Source organism: Mercenaria mercenaria, chromosome 14, assembly GCF_021730395.1.
Source record: "Mercenaria mercenaria strain notata chromosome 14, MADL_Memer_1, whole genome shotgun sequence".
Lineage (NCBI taxonomy): Eukaryota > Metazoa > Mollusca > Bivalvia > Venerida > Veneridae > Mercenaria > Mercenaria mercenaria.
Window position 1 is genome coordinate 38184252 of NC_069374.1, and position 23658 is coordinate 38207909.

General features: G+C 35.4%; 1 protein-coding gene across 1 annotated transcript in view; it reads right to left on the minus strand.

Annotated features, from left to right (window-relative positions):
- Window positions 1-13873: 13873 nt before the first annotated feature.
- Window positions 13874-23658, minus strand: part of LOC123527320 (contactin-5-like) — a 70881-nt gene continuing 61096 nt past the window's right edge. Inside the window, exons 21-26 of the mRNA XM_045306704.2 lie at window positions 21990-22140; window positions 18599-18720; window positions 18131-18314; window positions 17343-17458; window positions 16629-16806; window positions 13874-16255 (exon numbers count right to left, since the gene is read on the minus strand). Of these exons, the coding sequence (XP_045162639.2) occupies window positions 16125-16255; window positions 16629-16806; window positions 17343-17458; window positions 18131-18314; window positions 18599-18720; window positions 21990-22140 (882 nt within the window). The 3' untranslated portion in view covers window positions 13874-16124. The remainder of the gene's footprint in view (window positions 16256-16628; window positions 16807-17342; window positions 17459-18130; window positions 18315-18598; window positions 18721-21989; window positions 22141-23658) is intronic.

The window sequence follows — 23658 nt, forward strand, 5'->3', positions numbered from 1 at the left end:
TTTCGCAAACGTTATTGTTCTTATTACACGAATCTTGACAATGAACCAAAATTATTTTTAATCTTACTTGCAGATGATCAAAAAATCGACAAATTTAGCAGCTGTGTATGGAGAATTGGGACGTTTCCCCCTTCCTGTATATCGTAAAATATCATTAATCAAATACTAGGTAAACATATCAAACCAAAATAATTCATCATTGATTAAAAAATACATTATATACTTACAGAACTTAACTGGGTGTTTCAAATCAAATGCATTTTATAAGATTACGGACTGTTATATGTCTGGCAAGAAAAAGCTTCTACGGATATCCCTGTAACTAAAACAATGAATCACTGATACTTATCATCAGAGAGAGTATTCATATAAGTAACTCTAACCGAAAGGGGCCTCGTGGCCGAGTGGTTTAGGTCGCTGACTTCAAATCACTTGCTCCTCACCGATGTCGGTTCGAGCATCACTCGGGGCCTTGAATTCTTTATGTGAGGAAGACATCCAGCTGGCTTACAGAAGGTCGGTGGTTCTACCCAGGTGCCCGCTCGTGATGAAATAATGCATGGAGGGGCACCTGGGGTCTTCCTTCACCATCAAGGCTGGAAAGTCGCCGTATGACCTATAATTGTGTCGGCGCGACGTTAAACACATAAAAACGACTCTGACTATATGCATCTAGTAGCATTTACATGCAATTCCAGAAAATAAGTATTAAATTGCATTACAATGTATATCGGTTTCGTGTCTCTTCCCATAGATTATATATTGAAGCAGGAAGGTATAATAATACCCCTTGAGAACAAAGACTTTGTAAATCATGCTTGTCACAAGTAGAAAATTAGTACCATTTTGTTGGTTTGTCCCCATTACCGTGAACTTAGAACAAAGCTTTTTAAACCTTATACTGTTATTGGCTCACAATGAATAAGTTTGACGCTGTGATGTACCATCTATAAAAGTTATTTGCAACTAGCATAAATTCATATATTTTGCCAACAAACTACGCATTTCTTAGGGTTTCCCAAAATCGTAATAACTCTGATGTAGACCTTGATGTTTTGTTAAAAAATTGTAACACATTGCTATTATAGTATTGGTTATGTTTCATTGAACATATCTTCTCCTGAACATTCTTTTTGTACCATCTAGTTCAAGATTTTTGAAGAACTATGATTACACTGTATGTATATTTGTGTAGGCTATAACCATTGTCATGTAATGTTTTATGCTTGAATAGATTATTCGTATTTGTCGTTATCGACATTATTATGACATGTAGTACACTACGACTCCCATTCTAGCATACCAGAGGTCTACAATGGTGTCTTGGTTATCTAACCTCTGATGGATGAGAATTGACCACCCATACATTTTCAATGTTACACGCTTAAGCATCTAGAGATCTTTGTCTCCCGTATTTGCAAGCGTCTGGAAATTTAAATCTTATTCAGTACGACATTTTGGTAGTAAAGAATAAATTGATTTTGATTTCATAATAATGATATCCGCTGAAATGAAGACACCAATAACAAAAGACAATGTTGTGGTCCGGTCATCAGCACATGTTCAACCGAAAACCGCGAATGTTAGGGAGAGAACTCTTTAATTGTATTGCCTCGATAACCTCGTGGTAAAGCGTCCGTCCGGGAGGTCGTGTGTTTGATCCCCGGCCGCGTCATAACAAAGGCGTGAAAAATGGTGCCAGTAGCTCCCTTGCTTGGCACTCAGCATTGAAGGGGACACTGGCTTCTTTCCTCATATCCTCGTGGCGATGGATTCCATCAGGAATGAGGTGTCGAGAGTGATTAATATATTAACTTGCTTCACAATCGACCTGAAAAAAATTAGTATAAATTAATTGTACCATCAGTTATTCTACTTAGTTTAAATGAAATTGGAAATGAATAATAAGGTTAAGACCAACGCAAAAAGAGTCAAATTGAAAGGTGGTCAATCACATCTGAGAAACATTTTATGACATTTTTATCTTTAGTTTATTCTGTTAGATATTTATTTAAGGAACAAAAGATGCCATTTCATAAAGCTAGATCCTATTAGACATGCATGTTTAATGATTTTTATGGAATTTATTGAAAAAATGGACTATTGCTTTTGATTTCAATGTGATTTCTAATTTTACATTTGCATTTGATATTTGTTTAATATTTCAACAATCTGAATAGAAAGACGAGCTTTAAAACAGTTTATAGCTTTGTAATTCATATATTTCTAATATATCCTGGTTGCGCAACCAAGATAGATAAAGGGAGGTTTCAACATTAATACTTGCATATCTGAGTAATTTCGGCAAAAGTATATTTGTAAAATATTAGACCAATGTAATACAATTGTTCTTATATTCATATGATTTCTTTGGTGAAGTGTGTTTTTATACTATTACATAAGCTAAAATATTTCTATCTTGGTTGGGCAGCCAACAAAGAAAAAAAAATTAAAACTCAAAACTGCTATGAGGCAGCTAATAAATACACATACGTGCAAACGATTTGTTAAACTTTCCAAAAAACTATTTTGATATAATTATATACTAATTTTTGAAACATTTCATACAATTCTATTATCACACAGACAACAAAGTGCAATATTCCATTACCCGATGTTATGCATTGCAAACCGTAATGTTGTGATAAGTTAATGTGCTACGTTTTGATTCAATCAGATAATGGACTGTGCAATATGTATGAAAAAATGCAATATTTTAAGACCCTTTTGATATCTCCTGACCTTTGTCTTTTAGACTAAACAAAATATTTTAAGTTCTGCAAACCATAACGACGTGATACTTAAATAAAATAAGTTGAATATGTATTACCTCCCTTTGCCTATCTTTATTACTTTACAAATGGTATTCATTTTCAAAGGGAGACAACTTTTTCCGATTATTTTAAGTACAAATGGCATTCATTTTCAAAGGGAGACAACTTTTTCGATTATTTTAAGTAATTGTCGAGAAAACGTTGTCTCCCTTTGAAAATGAATGCCATTTGTAAAGAAATAAAGATAAACACTTGCTGAAAACTATGTTCCACCTTGTTAGGTGAAATTTCACCATTGCACGCTATTGCAAATGTATCAAAACGAACATGTGTAACAGTTCTTTGAAAATGGTGAGTTTTTACAGGCGTTTGACTGTCCGGAAGTGGGGCCCCTATAGGCAGTCATTTTCTGGAATTCAAAGTTTATATCAGTATACTGACACTTGTTTCGTAAAGTAATATACATGTTTTACATGCTGTTCAACTCTTTCTTTCTATGATTTGGTGTTGTTTGATTTTTGTTTCTCAAGGCCTACTTCGAAACCTTAATTTTACTATCCGTTTGAGGTGATCTGGCTTCACTACTGTCTTTTGTAAGATAACTTTCCACGACAAGTTTGACGGGAAAACCCCGGTGCGTACGTAGACTTTCAAGTAGCCTAACAATTCGTATTTTTGAAGTACTCTGTAAATATCAGGCAAAAAACCACAAGTTTGATTATCAAAATTCAAAAATCTAGTTAACCGGTGGAGAAATATGTGTTTAGCTAGATACTGACACGGAAGGCGACACAATTGCCCGAAGAACTGGAGTTTTTTTAAATCAATCATTGTTTCTATCGAGATGAGGTTTATAACACTCAACGAGAAGTCTGTACTTATGTTCTGCCTTAACTGCTGCATAAATTTCAGACAAAATCTATGCGCCCGTTCAAGTTTAAGCATATCTGTTTTTGAGTACATGTTCCACAATTCACACCCGTACAGTGACTTCGGAATAATAGATCTGTATATAGTTCTGGACGTAATGGGATTTAATGCTACAGGATGGATTCCACTACTCGAAATATTTAAGAATGTTCGGCGAAGTTTCGTACACGCTTTACATATTGGTTTATGGGTAGAAAGGAACGTGTCCGTTATAAGCCCAAGATGTGTATAACATTCAACCTCCTGAATAGTTTCATGACCAAGGGTGAACGACTGTACAGAATCAACATAATTCGTATTGTTGTTAAACATCATGATGCCGCATTTATTTGCATTATATCTGTATCGCCACTTTCGTGCATAATTATAACAAATGTCCAGCATACTGTCCATGCCATATTTAGAGAAAGACACCAGCAACATGTCATCGGCCGCTGTAGGAGAACACAAGTTCATGTTGTAAATACACATTTACTGTCCACTGCGTTCAAGTTCCTTTATTAGACCGTTGATAAAAACAAGATAAAACAGAGGTGAGCTTTTCCCCCCTTGTCTAGTTCCTTGAAGTACCGGAAACATGCTCGAAAATAAACCTTGGTATCTTACTCGGCTGGTCACATTATAGTACTATCTTTAAAGGCTATTAGAGTAGTAGTATCAATATTAGCTTCAATCAGTTTGTAAAAGAGTCCGTCATGCCATACGTTATCGTCAAGGAAACACACATAAAGTTTTGAAGAATTCTCGCGTGAAAAATAAATGCACTCACGTAAAACAAAAGACGTCATGAAACATCCCAGTTTTTCTTGAAAGCCACTCTGTTGCCGGCTTAACGTGTCTATTAGTTTATCCTTGCATCTCGCTAACAATACCATTTCAAATACTTTCAATACAGATGACGACAATGTTATAGCGCGATAATTGTTCGGATCGTCCTTACGTTTATTACCGCCTTTATGCAGTGTAATAATAATGCCACGTTTTAAGGAATCTGGTATATATCCGTGTCGTAACATGTGTGTATACATATTTGCTAAGGCACTAGAGATCACATCTTTGCCGAAAATGAGATGCTCATATGAAATGTTATCTCCACCACAGGCTTTTCCTTTTGGTAACGTTTCGATTACTTTGGATACATCATCTGGAAAAACCCTCACATGTTCATCTGGTTTAATGTTATTAAAAGTATTTTCAACAACTGTAGTAACTGTATACTTCCACGGTTCATCAAAATTTTGAGATTCTGCCGGAGAATATAACGATTTAAAATATAGACCCCATTGCTCTGTTAACTGTTCTCGGTCTCTGACAACAGTATCATGAAATTTAATTCCAGAGAACATTTTTGACTCCTATGTCGTACTAGTTTCTAAAACTGATCAGAGTCTATTTTCAGCTGTTTTATCAAGCTCTTGGTCAATAGATGTCAAATAATTTGCAATACAAATTCGATGCATGCGCCTAAATACACGCTTAGAGTTTTTGTAGTTCGCATAACTAATGCTGGCTTCATTACGCGGCCGGCCATCACGACACCATGACTCACGGAAAGATTTCATCTGTCTGTGATATTTTGCAAGTTCGTGGTTCCAAAAGGGTTTCAGAAATGGCTTGAAGCGTTTACGCGGCAGAGATTGTCTAGCACTACTCAACACTTTCTCTGTGTACTTAGAGTATATAGTGTCCAAATCGTCTCTCTCTGGGCAGCACACTTCAAGATTTACAAACTCGCTATCAGATAGCAATAAAGACTGGTAATACATAATATCGTCATCCGTTTCTTGAAATCAATCATTGTTTCTATGGAGCTGAGGTTTATAACACTCAACGAGAAGTCTGTACTTATGTTCTGCCTTAACTGCTGAATAAATTTCAGACACTGAAATCTATGCGCCCGTTCAAGTTTAAGCATATCCGTTTTTGAGTACATGTTCCACAATTCACACCCGTACAGTGACTTCGGAATAATAGATCTGTATATAGTTCTGGACGTAATAGGATTTAATGCTACAGGATGGATTCCACTACTCGAAATATTTAAGAATGTTCGGCGAAGTTTCGTACACGCTTTACATATTGGTTTATGGGTAGAAAGGAACGTTTCCGTTATTAGCCCAAGATGTGTATAACATTCAACCTCCTGAATAGTTTCATGACCAAGGGTGAACGACTGTACAATACAGTATGTGATATTTTGCAAGTTCGTGGTTCCAAAAGGGTTTCAGAAATGGCTTGAAGCGTTTACGCGGCAGAGATTGTCTAGCACTACTCAACACTTTCTCTGTGAACTTAGACTATATAGTGTCCAAATCTACTCTCTCTGGGCAGCACACTTCAAGATTTACAAACTCGCTATCAGATAGCAATAAAGACTGGTAATACATAATATCGTCATCAGTTACCTTTTTCCAATTTACATTGTACATATCACATGTAGGTTCAACAGAAAAGTCTACATATTTATGGAATGACGCTATAATAGGTCTATGTCTTGAGACATTCAAACTGTCATCATCTACAATTTCACAATAACTCATCAAATCTAGTATTTCTACCGGTGCACAAATATAATCAATTAAAGATCTATACTTATTGTCATAAGATACAAATGTGTGATCAGCACCAATACACGACGATAACGTGTTGACTGCCTTTAAGTTACAATCTGACAGAAAGTTAATGAAATATAAATCACGTCCATTTAACGCATTATACTAAAAAACCTAGCATTAAAATCGCCCATGAAAAGAGTTATCCCACTTCCAGAATACATATTATATAAATCATACAATTTGTCAACATATTCTGTAAAAACACTAGTTGAATAGTTTATACAAGGGAAATATACTTGAAATATAAATATTGCGCTGGAAAAATTTGTAGCTGTATACCGATAATCCGGTCATCATCAATACATAGAGGTAAAACATAATTATCATATTTTTTAAGCCACATTATAGCAACGCCCCCTTTACCTATTTTTCTCTTGAAATCCGTTAAGTCTGTATCGCATACAACATGGTAATTATAATCACTTGTAATACTGTTTAAGAAATATACATTGTGTGGGAAAAGCCAATGTTCAGATAAACCACAGATATCAATTTGTTTTGATTTAAGTATGTCCCCTAGGTATGATGCACTGGACATAATACCAGTAACATTCCAAGTCATTATATTTAACAAATCCATTTTAAGTATTTTGACACTTGAGTATTGAATAGTACATACAATATCAGACTAATCTACTTGTTCTATAAGCAAGTTAAACCGATTTTCATGCACAAAAGTGTCTGTTTGATTAAAGCTGTCTGCCCCATTTTCACGCGACCAATCATGGACGTCTGGGATATGGGCACGCGTCCGCCTAATCTCTAACCTTCGGCGAGCATCAAGTGACATCCATGGTGCACATTTAATATGTTTAGGCCAGGAGCCTTCTCTCATCACAAGGTTTGCGTTTTCGTCGGCAGCGAGGTTAAGACGCACAATTACTTTATTCGGTGATGATCTCATGGGGAATTTACGTATCGTGAACACTTTGGGTCCACATTCAGATTCTATATTGCGCCAATGAAAGCCTCCACTTGAAATAAATGTATGTAGTCTATCTACATCTAGAGACTTTTTAAAAACCAATAACACAGAAGTGTTTTGTATGTCTACGTATCAGTTGGTGAAAAACACTATCTACACTGCTTTTGTCACTATTTCTAACCGTAACACGAACTGCAATAGGATTTGACGCTAACGTATCGTTGTTCGTGTGATTTAGGTCCGACAGCACGTGAGTTGGTGTATCACCATCCTTAATGAGATCGATACATTCCGTTGTGGGATCGGTATATTCCGTCACGGACGGTACATCAGCACCCTGCGTGAGATCGTTTGAATCAGCAACAGGCCGGACATCGCCAGAAAGTGTATGGTGTACAGGGCGGGACACCTCCTGTGTCAATGTGACTGCTGTCAACGACAAGAATTCAGCAATTTCGTCAATAGTCGTATAGGTAGTAATAGAATCATATACACTAGAGATTATCACATTACCAAACTCAAAACATGATTCCGGAACTTTATTTTATAAGCAGGTGGTGGAGTTGATGTATGGTGTACAGACGCGGGCTCTTCAAGTAACGCTGTGTCCGAATTCACAGGGGCGGACACATCTGCACCGGTGTATTTGGATATATACACAATATCATTAGAGTCAATGAAACTTTCTAGCCCATATACACGATCGTCAAGGACCTGCAGACGACTCTCTAGCTCCATCGTATGGTAGCATTGTTCCGTTTTAGAATCCAACTCTAAAATACATCTCCATATGCTCAGTCCGCATTCGAGAATATCACATTTAATGCCCTTCATCTCAGCTTTAACAAAATTCATTTGCACAGTTCTCAAATGATCACTTGCATGTAGGTTCTCCTTGAGTAGTAAGAAGCCAGCTTGCAACGTTGCCACAGTGTCCTTGAGCAACGCCATTTCACTAGCACACTGACAAACACCACTCTGTATTGTTTTATTAGAGACCGGCGTATGCGTCGCTGGATAGGGCACCATCGATTTGGGCGCAGATACAGCCGAGGATCTGGTCTTAGACGTGCTAATCATGTCTTTTAGTACTGAATAGTCCTCACCTTCGGCAACTTGTATGATATTATAGATATCAAGAGCAAGTTTATATACCACAGGTTCACCTTTACGTGTGAATACCCTTCGTTTAAGTTCTGCGTGAACGCCGAATAGAAAATCATTGTTCTCCTGCTTTATCACTTCAAAGTATTTTTGACGGACTCTGTCGAGGTCAGGTTCACTGGAGGCATTGTCCCTTATAACCTGTGCTATGAACATACCCTTTGGGTAATCACGATATAGTGTCACTAGTTTATGAAATTTATTAATATCGTCGTAGCTATGTTCATTGTCATTAGTGCCTGTTGGCTGCGGGGACAAGGATTGGTTGGACTGTAAAGATGATGACATGCTAGGGCTTGGACACCCTATCATACCAGTATCACCATCCACTGGGTTATCTTCTGCCATAATTTATTGTTTACAAATACCTTTAGCACAATAATTCACAACAGTCCAGAAATCAGATTAGCCAATTTAGTCCTGTTATAGTCTGGGGCTATCCGCCGGCCAATCCGACGTGACCTCTCCACTGAGCGATGTTTACGAACTTGGTTTGTTGAAGACAAAATACTTTAAAGAAATGTTCGTTTACTCACAAGATACTGTCTATAGTCCGATTTTGTCACTATATTCTGAATTTAGAACTTATATCCAACAATCACATATCTATATATTCCAGTTCATATCATTGGAAAGTCATTTAAGTGGCAGTTATTGTCAGAGCAAAAAATAACACCACCATTACAAACCGGAACCGGAAAACTGCGTCCTGTACTGATGTAAAGTTATGATAACATTAATATCATAAAGTGCCAGTCTTCCTGCAGCAATGTAAAAAGACAAATAAAATCAAATGGAACTTTTGTTTACGACGCTCGTATCTCGGTATTGTAAAATCATTATCGCAAACATTTAAATAATTTGAGCCGTGCCATGGGAAAACCAACATAGTGGCTTTGCGACCAGCATGGATCCAGACCAGCCTGCGCATCCGCGCAGTCTGGTCAGGATCCATGCTGTTCGCTAATGGTTTCTCTAATTGCTATAGGCTATGAAAGCGAACAGCATAGATCCTGACCAGACTGCGCGGATGCGCAGGCTGGTCTGGATCTATGCTGGTCGCAAAGCCACTATGTTGGTTTTCCCATGGCACGGCTCATTTATAATCTTCTTCAGATTTTGATGACTGAATTGGATACTGCTGAATACAGATATTGAATTCCGTTTATTCATGATAATGAAGACTCCAAAGAATGGTGGACAATGGTGACTTTAATCTATGAATAATATTAGGTTACTCCTCGCGGATATTTAAGTATTGAAACTTTGTTCATCAATCGTAGATAAACCCTTATACATACGGCGCGGATAGCTACGTCTAGCTACGGTTAGAAACGTAGAAATCCGTATCGATCCGTATCTGAGCCGTACGGATTGGTACGGATTGATACGGATTACTACTCTCAGGTAAGGTTCAAATACGGATCGATACGGATTACTACGTTTCTATCCGTGTCTAAACATAGCTATCCGCGCCGTATGTGTGACTGGGGTATAAGCCTGCTTAATTTCTAAAACGGACTGGTCCATCATTCAATTCGGGCAGTACCACTTATTATTCAAAGAGGTGTTAACTGAAGTTTACTGACTGAATAGCGAAGAGTGCAGACCATGATTAGCTTGCACGGATGTGTCTTGGTCTGCACTGGTCGCAAAGGCAGAATCAATTGTCACAAGCTGGCTAAGGGTTATGGTCCAGAAACACAAACGTTCCGAGCGATTTTATCTTTTGAAAAGCGCAACATATATAAACGCTCTATTTTAAATCTTGACAGAATGCTTTCCTCTTGTAATTGGCAATAACAGTTGTCAATCTAAAACGTTACTAAAACACAATATAAATTTACCTCCACCGTTTCTGTAGCTGAAAACTGGAAACCTCCAAAAATTCCAAGTCCTACTGTATAGCCTACAAGCGACAACACAAATTCAAACTGTCCGCTCCACGTTTCTCCTTTTGTTCCATCAGTGGCATCTTGCCTCTTCAAATCACTCAAATCGTTCTTCTTCAGAATCTTCATCATTTTCATTTTCAACCCTCAATTTTTCACCTTCTTCAATATACATTTTAATCACGACTGTTGTAACTTGTTACGTCTGACTTCACGGTCGCACCTTAGTCAACATAATCAATCTCTTTTTCCTACACTAGCTATCATGTATGAACTATAATTTATTTTATTTCACAGTAGGCACTATATCATAATAGATATATATCATATCCTAGGTCAACCGACAAACGAAAGCAGTTATAGAAATAGTTCATCTGTGAGAAATGTTTAAATGTGTTTGAGGTATGCTCTTAGTGGTTGTTACACTTATTGAATAAACTCAAAAACAACAAATCTTATTTAAACAATAACTTGAAACTATTTACTATAACATTGTCGTATATAATTGGTGTCTATAACATAGAACACTAGGGTCGCCGATTTCTTTACAGCCGAAATTAATGGATATTTTCAGAACATTATACCTTATAACGGAAAAATAACAGAAGTATATTATTAATGCATCTTCAAGTGTCAGGGACCAGTTCATTATTGTGGCTATGGTACATGTCCATATTTTACCTGAAAAAAAGCTAACCTTGTCATCTAGTTAATGTGTCCTCTCTTTCCATCATACATTATGGTATTGGATGTAAGAAGTCTGTGAGCTTTCTTAAAATGTTAAAGGGAAAAGACAAAGACATCACAAGAATGTGTATTCAAAAGGAAAATGAATATCCTAAACTTGAACGAAGGCTAGATATCCACTTGACACCAAGGCAACGTTCATGAACATCATAATCGGGGCACATAGAATGCACTTGATATCATATTCTATTTCAGTGTTCTCTGTAATCATGAATTTCGTATATTCTATTGAATACATAAGTAAAGGATTGCTGGGGATTAAACGTACTACCAATTAAAAGTGCTCTTAACCTGTTGATTCAACATATTTGCAAATTAACGGTAACTAATTAATATGTGAATGGCATTCATTCATCCTTCGAAACATCTTCCTTACAATCATATACACAGTTGCTCGCGATCTGGCTATATATTTAGAGACTTACCCTAAGCCTTCTTTACGCAAGGGAAACAATCTAATTATATAGTGAAATTGTTGAGTGAACACCGTTTCTTAATCCTAATCCTGCCCATGTTATATCAGTGCAAAGGAAAAGTAACCTATCTATGATAAATGCCATGTATGATTATACAGTTATGCATCTAACAGTCTTGAAATTGATTTCTTCGATTTTCTCTTATTTCTAGATATTTTTCCCATACTTTGACGCATATGTATGGGTAGTTGAGATTGTTCTCTTTCCAGCAGTAGCCTTTTCAACATATTTCACCTTGTTAAATTCTGTGGGTTTTGACTTTTTAAAAAAAATCGTCTGTTTGTTGACAAATTTCACCACAAAAAATGTCCTACTTTCCCCAGGGCAATCAATTATTTGATCTCTACATAGTTTTGTATTCAGGTTGCTAATCCATGTGGCAAGTATGCATGCTTTTTTCATGATTAGAGGTAAAAAGTGGGTAGTTTGCATGAGGTACTAGGTCAATTGTCACCTAAGCCTATCATAAAGTCTTTGCGGAGTTGTCTCCATTTTTTTCCAAATATTTCATCCGGGATCATTTTTTTAGCTCAAATAAAACTTTTTCAGGAAATGATATTTTAATAATTTTTTCAGTCCTTGTATTCTGATGCAGTTAACTTCACATACATATAATATAGATAGCTCCTACATGAAGTTTGTATTTTCAGTTACAATGCCTAATATATTCCATGATTCTTGCACGCCAGACAGATTTTAACGTGTTCTTGTCGATGCAGGAAAATACCGTGGTGTAAAGCATAAATTTATACCAAACTATGAAAATTTTATATAGTGCATAAAAGAAAACCGTTCGAGTTAATTCTTCTATTGATTGTAGAAAATGATACGCAAGAAAAAGAATATATCACTGGTTGAAGTTGAGGAGGAAAATATCTGGCTCTCAGGTAACTGTTTCGCGGTAACTCGACAGAGTCACTTCGTCAAAAAAGATACTTATACAATCTACGCGGTCCTGAAAATGATTTGACCATGTAAATTCCATGAGGAAGATAAGAATTGTGGCAGTATCAATCAGGTTTCCTATATCAATTATCTCTTCTAAATGTCCAAAATAAGCAATGTCATTATTTGGTAAACTTTGTTCTGATATCCTTCATCACCCCTCTTCTGGTATATCTAAAACACTGAACTGTATTGCATGTTTAAAATCTATGTCTTCCCCGCATATCAAATTTTGAGGCAACCCCATATCATAAGCATGATTAACCTGATTTATTTCATGCCGAGTGTAAGCAAAATAAAGGGTCAGCTTTAAACATGTATTCAGCCTTTGTTACCATACATGTTTTCTTCTCTTTTTTTAAGAAAAAAACAAAATTCAACCCTTGCAACCTGTCATGACAAAAAAGATCACTGCAAACTTTCAGCAATTGATTACTCTCAAGTCCTTCTGCTCTCAACTCCACCATGTCATGATCCTTATGAAGAGATGGAATTTGCACACAATAATTTCGAATATGACTGATATTTCATATGTGTAAAACAGTTTGCACTTAGAATGTCTGTCATATGCTGCCACCATTTTTCCCGTTATCATTCCTACTTATTTTCATGTAAACAAGAGGTCTGTCATAGGGTAGTCTGAGCTCAGATGGTCCTAATGGCTTGCCAAGTTCAGAGGCCTGTCTCAGGGTAGTCTGAGCTCAGATGGTCCTAATGGCTTGCCAAGTTCAGAGGCCTGTCACAGGGTAGTCTGAGCTCAGATTGTCCTAATGGCTTGCCAAGTTCAGAGGCCTGTCACAGGGTAGTCTGAGCTCAGATGGTCCTAACGGCTTGCCAAGTTCAGAGGCCTATCATAGGGACATAAAAAGAAAGTCTCGTTACCTTCAAGCATATGATTTGAGAAGAGATGTCGTTTGACGAAATTATTAATGGACGACGACAGACGGGTTAGGACAATCAATTAGCTGTCATGAGTTAGAATAATCAATATGTTGCAAATGATTTTTATTTCTGATTACATGGATGTAAGAATAATACTAAGATACAAGATACTTTTCCACATCGGTGCAGTAATGTTCGAATTTATCGCATTAGCTAAATAAACCAAATCACATCATTTTTGTATCGAAGTTTGACATACTTTAAAATAAAATTGTAACTTGTGACTTCATAAAACACTGCCTTTTTTCTAAAATACCAATGAAGTTGTTTTCAGATATACATTCAAACAGTTAATGATATTTATCCTTTTTTTTCAGTGAACTTGGTATTTAGATTAGACTTACCTGCGGAAATGTGTCTTCTGCCAACTTTAAGCTTTTCAAGTAAGAAAGGATGCTAACATGTGATAAACATTACATGTCCACACTGAATTTTATTTAACTCAATGAACAAAAAGATAAAATAAAAGGCTCAGAGCCTCGCATTCTGTTAATTTATTCAGCTCGTTTAATAACTACAATATCAAAACGTACTCCTGTAATATCCTCTGTGTATCGAGATTAAGCATGCAGTCCTTTCTACGTAAATCTCAAGCCGAAAACAGAAAAAAATAACACTTTAAAAAATAATGGAAAACATCTTTATTTTCCCCCTGACAATGTACAATGAATATAATGGGTATTAAAATGTACACACATACAGAATGATCTTCGGCGATGTATGATACAGCAGAGTGAAGCTATACAGATTGCGGCTAAGCAAAAACATAACAACATTGTTGCGTGCACTTTTACATTTTTAATTACTTGTAATATTGTTATTAATTGAATTGTACACGGCACTAATATATACCTTTAGCTATAAAATATTAGAAACGCTAACTCTACTGTGTAAGCCATGAGAAATATAAAATATTCTGTTTTCCATATTAATAACAACTTGAATATTCATGTTCCTGTTACAAGTATGCGATGAAGGTACGGCCACGTGCCCTTTAAATGAAGATTTATAATATTTTATTATGCAGTTGTTAAATCACGTGCACACGTTCCAAAAAGTGACAGTGTCATTATAGTACTGCGATTTGGAGTAATTTACTTCAAGGAGAAACAAAATATTTGTGTGAATAAACATTGCCCAGATTATCGTCTCGTTTAATGATACAGCCTGTTAACTGCTTCTGTTGCACATACACACCAAACCAGAATATTCAGCAAACAAAAATAAACTAAATTTACGATTGGCATACATCAAAAACACATCATTGTATTAGTGTACCTTTTTTATTCCACGCAGTCCGTGTAATAATATTGATATATAATTAATTCTATGAAGTGGTGTCTCATTGCTTGTACTTTATACTTGCAATAAGCGTCCAATAACTAAACTTGTTCACTAAACTGGACATATTCTGGTTTAACAAGACTATTTACGCCTGTATTCTACTTAATGTACACAGTCTCTTCTTTGTTCAAAATTTCGTCCTCCGGTTCATAAAACAGTTGTTCATAAAACAGTTTATCATTAACTGATTTCCATTGGTCACATGATTAATTACTCATATGTCGGAGTCATGCCGTTGTAATTACGTCAAGACATTCTGATATTACAAAGAGTTACAATTTACAGGAAAAAATGACCAAATGCGAATGTTTGGATTTGATTATTGAAGTTTGATATGTCGGCCGATATAACTTTTTCAAGGTGGATAAATCCTAATAGGCAGTAATGGTACAATAATATTGCATTTAACCATTTCTCAGGCGTGATAAACATGCGTGCATTTTTGTCGCTTCGTTTTCAGGCAACATTAAAAATCTTCGTTCGGTATGAAATAAGAAATAATATTAGAAGTTTCATTCCATATGTAATTTACTGACGGCACAGACAGACAAAGACATCATGACGAAGCAAGATATAACACTTCTGGTCTGACTAACATGTTTCTTAGCTCTGGTCCGACTAACATGTTTCTTAGCTTGCATATATCATCACATTTACTAAAATATTTCTATGTTCTTATTATTGACAGCCGCCATTTAAAACACAGAATACAATCCTTCCCGCACACGTACTCGTGTAAGTATCGTATCTCAACCTCTCAATATAAACACATGACAAAATATAAGGTATATTAAACATAATTAAAATAAAATACTGGAAATAAATCTTTTTTAGGAAATGTGTTCCATTACTGGTTTTTGAAGATCACCCTAAAACATGTAGAATAATCATATTATATCAGTTTTGTCTATATGATATATACATAACATTTATTTACAATTTATTTACAATACTTGTCTCGTTAAGAAGACTGAAAATGGTTGTAATGCAACGATTTCAAATATATTTATATTTAAGGCGTTTTTAAAATTTTAAGAAGCATGGGTCTAATATGGCACATATAATAAACCTGTCATGTACATATATACATGTATAGACTTAGAGTCTTACTTCATGACATGATGAAAGAAATCTACACCGGGAACTACAATTTGATGTACAACAGAATTATCACTTAACAACGTTTTAGTATACACTGTCTACTCCCAACATTTGGACAGTGAGTGCTTGGTAAATTGGACCATGCCACCAGATACAAAATATCAACGTTTCAGTTTATTGTGCACAGAGAAAATGTCTGAAAGTTTTCTTCAGTCCTGATATGTCACTTACCGTTATTACTTAATCAATACATTAAAATATTGAGCATATCATAAGGAAAGGTGCATAAAGGTTAAAAGAAGTGTTAAAAACAATGACATTTTCAATGAAGAGCCAGAGTCACATTCTTCTGATGTGAAGCAAAATCTAGTTGTCGTAGGATCAAATGGTACATTTCCTCCTGTAGGAAAAGAAAAATGATTTTAGCTTCTTTTTCTTTTTTTAATCCATTTTTCAACACCATTTCAGTCAGTATGTATGCCATTAAACGTCGGTCAGTTAATCTTTGCCTCTAAATCTCTCTAGTACTGTCCTGTCCCTCGCTTCATTACATAAATTAAAGGACAAATGTTTCCACTCATCATCGAAAATATACGCCCTATCATGTAATTATTAACATCATAACTCACACCAAATCCACCAAAATTTATTATATTGTATTTTTCATCACAAACATCATATAAATCATATTCTCAAGATTACTAGTCTAAGATTGTAAATTCGACAAAATGAGGACTATGATAAAAAGAAAGTAAACCAATTAAATTAGTTACCTTCAACTGTAAAATAGATATGAGGACTGAGGGTCCCATCACCGCCAACACTGTAACCTAACATACGAAGAACATAGACAGTTTGTGTTTGTAAACCCTCAACGACAGCTTCTCTAACTTTATCTACCACGACATCTCGAGCAGTTCTTATATCTTCCTGGATTTTCCAAATTCGAATCTACAATAAAAGGTTGCAATTATTCTGGAAAGGTCTTTAGGGAAACGCCATGTACGCTTACAGAGATGGCTGGTGCAAATAATGCGATTACAGCGGCCTTACCGTGAGGGTCTCAGCCATTTAGACTTCTTAGATATCACTCAATGTATTGAATAAAATGTCATATACTGTAAGCATTAAGTTAGATTCGACTGTAACTTACAAGTAATTCACACCCAATCAAATAATGCATTATGCAAACTTGACATTCTTTGATATGTTTTCTTTCTCCAGCACAAATAACAAGATAATTATGACAACTGTTTAATTCTTCAAGCCTACGAATAATAAATATTGCCTCATAACCAGGTTGTCTGAACTTTTTCAATGTAATGAATACATGTAGAATTGAGGAAGTATCAGTGTAACTATGGACTGTATCAAGGAAACATTTAACCAACTTTATTTTCAGTAAGTCTTAATAGATTCGTGTTACATTACATATTATGAGGCACATAAAAATCTTTAAATTGTGTCACGTAAAGGTAAATGCTTACAATATATCCTTGCAGAGATTCCTCGTTAAATAATGTGCTGACACCTTGCCAAGTGACTCTAATAGCATGCTGCGAGTGTGGCCACACTTTCACATGTCGCGGGTAGTCTATTGGAGCTGGTGTTAACAAAGTAAAATAAATTAGTTTAAGTCTATATTGTTTAGTTTATATTTATAACTCAGGTTCTAAAACCAGACTGGCTTTATCTAGAATAAAAGATAGTGGGAATCTGTCAATCTCAGGGGTTTTACCTGACCATATATAACAACCACATCCATTTTAATGTCTAAACCAAATATCAGTAATTATTACATACTCTCGTTTCTATTCCCCGTTAAGTTACACTGGTACCGGAAACGTCAATATTTTTCAATACACTGACGCCTGAATTTCATATCGGCTGCGTGACGTAATTCAGTGTGTGTTGTTGCACTATTTTTTCTATTTAGTTCAGTATTGTCAATCCTATTCAGGCTATTGAACATATTTATGATATTTACATAATATTTATACGTGTAGATGAGTATGTAATAAAAAGGTTATTATCTTTGCATCGGGAAATATGCACGAGTTCTTCAGCGAAAGAATATTGCGCTCCTAAAGTCGCGCAATATTTCCGCTGAAGAACTCGTGCATATTTCACGATACAAAGCTAATAACCTATAAATATTTTACATTGAAAACATGCACATTATTATACTAGACTAATAGTAATTATCAGTAAAGATTTCAAAATAACATAATCCTAAGGACCAAAGGAAAACAAAAATGATAAAACTCATATATACCTAAATGAAATGTCTCAGCCAGACGGATTTCACCAATAGGTCCAACACCAGCAAAGTTCATAACCTGTACCGAAGCCCAATAGTTTGTGTTATCCTCTAGACCAATGATGACGGCAGAATCATGCTGTCCGTACAGATCCCTCCACATCACATATTCCGGAAAGTCATCGTGCCAATACCGTAACTGATAATCAAACATTGATTAAATTGTGTTTCCAAAGAAACTGATTCTCAATAATTGCTTAATGACCATAATTTAACATTTGATTCTTATGAATTATGAAAACTTCATGTTATAAGCTGAAGGTTGTATATAAGAATATCGACTAACATTTATTTCATCATGCTATCATAACTAAAGAGTGTGCATCCACATATACCGATAATGACATTTGGCCAGAATTTCACATAGTACCTGAATAGAAATTACATAAATTAACAATTAGTTAAATACTACTAGTATATTACCCTATATCCTTTCAGTTTTCCCTTTACCACCTCTCGTGTATCTTCCACTGGTGTCCACGTCATGGTAAACGCCGACTCGTTGTAATTGTCGCAGTCGCCCATTATTACACCTACTATTGGCACTTAAAGGTAAAATAGACACTTTTTAAAACACTCGCTATTGGCACTTAAAGATAAATAAGAGGGTCATGATGACCCTGGATAGCTGACCTGAGTAATATGAGCTACATGTTTCAAATGTCAAACTAATACTAAAATATTGAAATAGTACGTCAGTAACTCATATTCATAGTCACTGTTTTAAGATCGGTGTGCAAAACTGTATTTGTCATCCAAATTTCAAGGCTGTATATTAAACAAGAGGGCCAATATGGCCCTAGGTCGCTCACCTGAGAAACACACCATAACAGTGTAAACATGTATTACCTAGTGATTTCATGGAAACAAATACTCTGGCCAATTTTTCATTAGGTGAGTTGGACCAAAAATGTGGTCTCTCGAGTTAAAACAAGTATTTTCTTTGATATGACCTTATGACCTAGTTTTTGATCCCAGATGACCCATATTCAAAATCGACCTAGATATTATCAAGGCAATTATTCTGACTTAATTTCATGAAGATCAATTGAAAAATACAGCCTCTATCACATACACAATTTTTCTTTGATTTCACCCAGTGACCTAGTTTTTAGCCCTAGATGACCCATATTCAAACTCGACCTAGATTTAATCAAGGCAATCATTCTGACTAAATTTCATGAGGATAAATTGAAAAATACAACCTCTATCGCACACACAATTTTTTCTTTGATTTGACCAAGTGACCTAGTTTTTGACCCAAGATGACCCAAATTCAAAGTTGACCTAGATTTATCAAGGCAATCATTCTGACTAAATCTTATAAAAATTAATTGAAAAATACAGCCTCTATCGCATACACAAGGTTTTCTTTGACGACCTAGTGACCTATTTTGTGACCCCAGATGATCCTTATTCAAACTTGACTTAGATTTTATCAAGGCAATCATTCTGACAAAATTTCATGAAGATCAATATAAAAATACAACCTCTATGCCATACACATGTTAAATGTTGACATACGACAGACAGACAGGCGACGGACGCCGGACATCGCATGATCACAATAACTCACATTGCTCAGGTGAGCTAATAAAAAGACCCGCACCAAAACAGCCACTATCTGCACTTAAACGTTAAAATATACACCAATTAAAACACAAGCTATCGGTTTTTGAAGGTAAAATAGACGCACATTATAATACCAACTATCAGCATGTTAAAGAATAATGAGAAAACTATCAAAATGCATGCTATTGGTACTAGTCGGTAACAAGAGGGCAATGTTGATCTTATACATGTAATAAGAGTTTCACAGTTCGGACATGTATAACAAAACTACTTCGGAAACTGGCCAGCTGATTCAGAGGAGATGATTTTTAGATTTTCCATTGAGCAATATAAGGAAAACTAGAGACGCCACAGCATCAATGTTTCTTTTCAAAATTTCTATTGCTTTGGTAATTTGGCAGTTGGTCACCAAAGAACATTTCTGGGAAATTAAAACAGTGGTATATTAGTAGATGACGTTTGACTTATTATATCTGTTTTAGCTTGTAGACAGATCTAACACTTCGGGACAGATGTTGTTTAATATTTTATATATTTTCGCTCCTGCTGTTTGACGATTTGAAATCATTTAATAGCTTTAGCAAATTGTCACACAAATAACTTTCCTGCATAATCATTTTGAAATTAGGTAACCAATTTCTGATAAGTTTTTAATGTTTCCAATATACACATATAGTCGAAGGTTAAAGTAAGACTTGTTAATAGTGGTCACAAGTCTGTTACAAATTATGCCAGAAGACGTTTTCATGCAAACATAATCGTGACGTTAGAATATTTTTTAATTTTGACCTTTTTAACAGGTACATTTAATTTTTTAATTTTGATTATTTAACAAAAAGGCTCATTTTTATCTCTGTAATGTCAGACAATGTTCAAAACTGATAGACTTTGATTTTATTTCTTAAAGAATGAATCATGTTAAAGCGTCAAACGTTAGTACTTTTTTCTGTCCGGTCCATAACTCAGCATTCTTTGAAGGGATTATAATAACACTGAACTCAAATGTATCCCATAATGTGACGTCACATTATGCGCAACACTCTAGCCCAACGGTCAAGATCATACTCAGAGGTCAAGAGTCAGTAGTTTTTTATCTGACCGGATCATAACTCTGTCATCGTTATAATGTCTTTTATCAAACTTAGCACAAATATATCCCAATATAAGACGACGTGTCATGAGCAAAGGTTAAGGTCACACTCCGAGGACAAACGAAAGTAGTGTTTTTTCCCCTTCCGGTTAATAACTCTGGCGTCCTTGAAGGAATACTTACATTACATGGCACACGTATATCCCATAATGAAATGAATTTTCATGTGCAAAACCCAGGTTCCTAGTCAAAAGGTTAAGGTCTCACCCAGAGGTCAAAGGACGAAAGCTTTTTCCTCGGTCTGGCTTAAAACTCTTTGACACATGCGTTTCCCATATAGAGACAATTTATCATATACAACTACTAAACCCTTAAATCAAAGATCAAGGTCACACTCTAAGGTCAAAAGCCAATAGGGTGTTTTCCGCCTGATTCATACCATATTTACCAAGTTGTTACATATCAGTTTCTACTTCCATTCAAAATGAAGCAGTATGGAGCAGGGCATGAGATTTTCAAAAGAAGTTTCTTTTTTTTCACAATTTCAGTAACGAAAGGTCTTTTCAGCCCAAAGAACATAATGTGTATTTTTTAACATAAACATTCAGGAAAAAGTGACAACGCTCTCTAGCGGCCATGCTTTTGGCGACTCAATACGATTTGCATACTTATCGAAACATCATTCGTGTGAAATCATTTTAAAATCAGGCGTGCAGTTTTCAAGTTTTCATTATTATACATACAGGAAAAAATGACCACACCATCTTGCAGCCATGTATATTGATGAATCGAAATAATCGGAAACTCAATAAGAGGGCCGACAAAGATAGCTCTGGTGGGGGAGGCCATTTTTTGACAAATCGGAACATTCGAACAATTTTCGCAAAGGGTCACACATGGTACGTTTATGTAAACCTATTTTGAAAATTGGTCAGCAGTCTTTTATACGACTATGAAAATTTCCACATACAAGGCAAACTGCTACGTCCTCTGGTGGCCACCATTTTACAAGACCAGTTTGTGCAGAGCGCATACAAATCAAATGTGCGGAGTTATTTTATCGAAAATTTTAAAAGCCTTTACTATAAAAATATGAAGTGTTATGATGTTTGTTTGATTTTTTGTTTCCAAAAAAGTCTTTATGTTACTTACTGCCTTCCGCAGACATGACAGTGTGTACAGTAGAATTTGGACCACTGCCATGATCGTTGAACGCTCCAACCTTTACGGAATATTCAAGGTAAAAATTATCTTCCCCTACCAGATGTGAATACATTGAACTTTTTGCCCCTGGAACTTTTACCTGTAAAATAGAAAAAGTGGAAACTCCACCAGTCGCTCAACACAACAAAAACGAAAATGTTGCATTTAAGAAGTATTTTAAAGCATTTAAAAAGTTTTTAACATTGAAGTTTACAAATGTACGCTATCAGTAGGATAATAGTAGACACATTTATTGAAGACTGTGCCCGTAGAATATTTTCCTTAAATTGATATATATGTTACGCGCATATAGCCAATCTGCGCATTTGGTAAATCGCGCAGCGCAAATAACCAATTTGTTATCTGCGCAACGATTTGTAAATCGGGCAACCTTATATATTTCTTATATGCGCAAGGTAACTGTCTTGCGCGTTTGGTAAATGAGTCTGCGCTTTTAACATATGGATGATATCTCCCGATAAAATAGAATATCATTAGAGGGTTAGACTTGTATGCCTACATAAAATTGTTTAATTTTAAAACTGACGGTGATCAGGCACGCGTAAAGGTGTGAATTGACTGTGCTTAATTTGTAAAGAACAAGAAAAACATTTTTCTTAAAGTAAATGAGCGTATTTATGCGGTAATTTTAATTAGACGCTCACGTCCCTGGTAGTTTATGGACTAAAAATTTCAGTTGACGACGGTATCAAGAGTCATTTGTCATAGGTGTTAAAAAAACTTTAAAATGATACTAAATATCCAAAGTATATTTAATAACACATTTTTTTTTTTTTTACTTTTAAACGCCGTAGCCTGTGCGGGATGTCGGTCCAGCGCTAATATCAAATCGTGAAATGACATCGATATTTCAAATATATATTGATCATTTCTTACTGATCGTATTGATTTTTTTTTAAATGTTTTGTAGTACAAGAGTAATTTTCTTCAGAATGTGAACGAATTTTTGTTGCTGCGCAAGATGTGTCCTGCGCTAATAGAAAATCTGGAAATTACTCTGATAATATGAATAACTGCCATAAACCATGCTAACTTTTACATGGTTTAACAATTACAGACTGATATTGCAAATCTTGGTTTTAAAAATGTGTCATAAATTTATTTCAACATCATGGAAGTCGGTCACCAGGTTTCAATATCTGCTGTATGATACAATATGCAATAAAACTCAAGCATGCGTGAAGGTGTGATTTCCTTCGGATAGCCACATCGTCCTCTCTATTCTTTTTATAACTAAAGTATTTTTACTTCATTCGATCACACGCAGTCATTTTATACCGGATATAGAACATAAAGGAGACTTACATAAAAGACTGAATTGCCACACACTTACCACATTTCACCATATCGCTTTTTTTTCATCATATTGAAAAAGCGCAATTCTTTTTTACCAACGTGAGCATATCTCTTGACATGGCCAAGATTAAAAATAAAACAAAAATAAGCAGAATTAAAAGACGATTCTTACAGATCTTTTATACTTATATCATTTTTTAATGTTCTATAGTGAGATAGATAGAATAACTAATAAGTTTCGTCAAAATGAGAACGAAATTTTACATTTTGTAGGTGCGCAAGCTGTGTGTCCTGCGCTAAT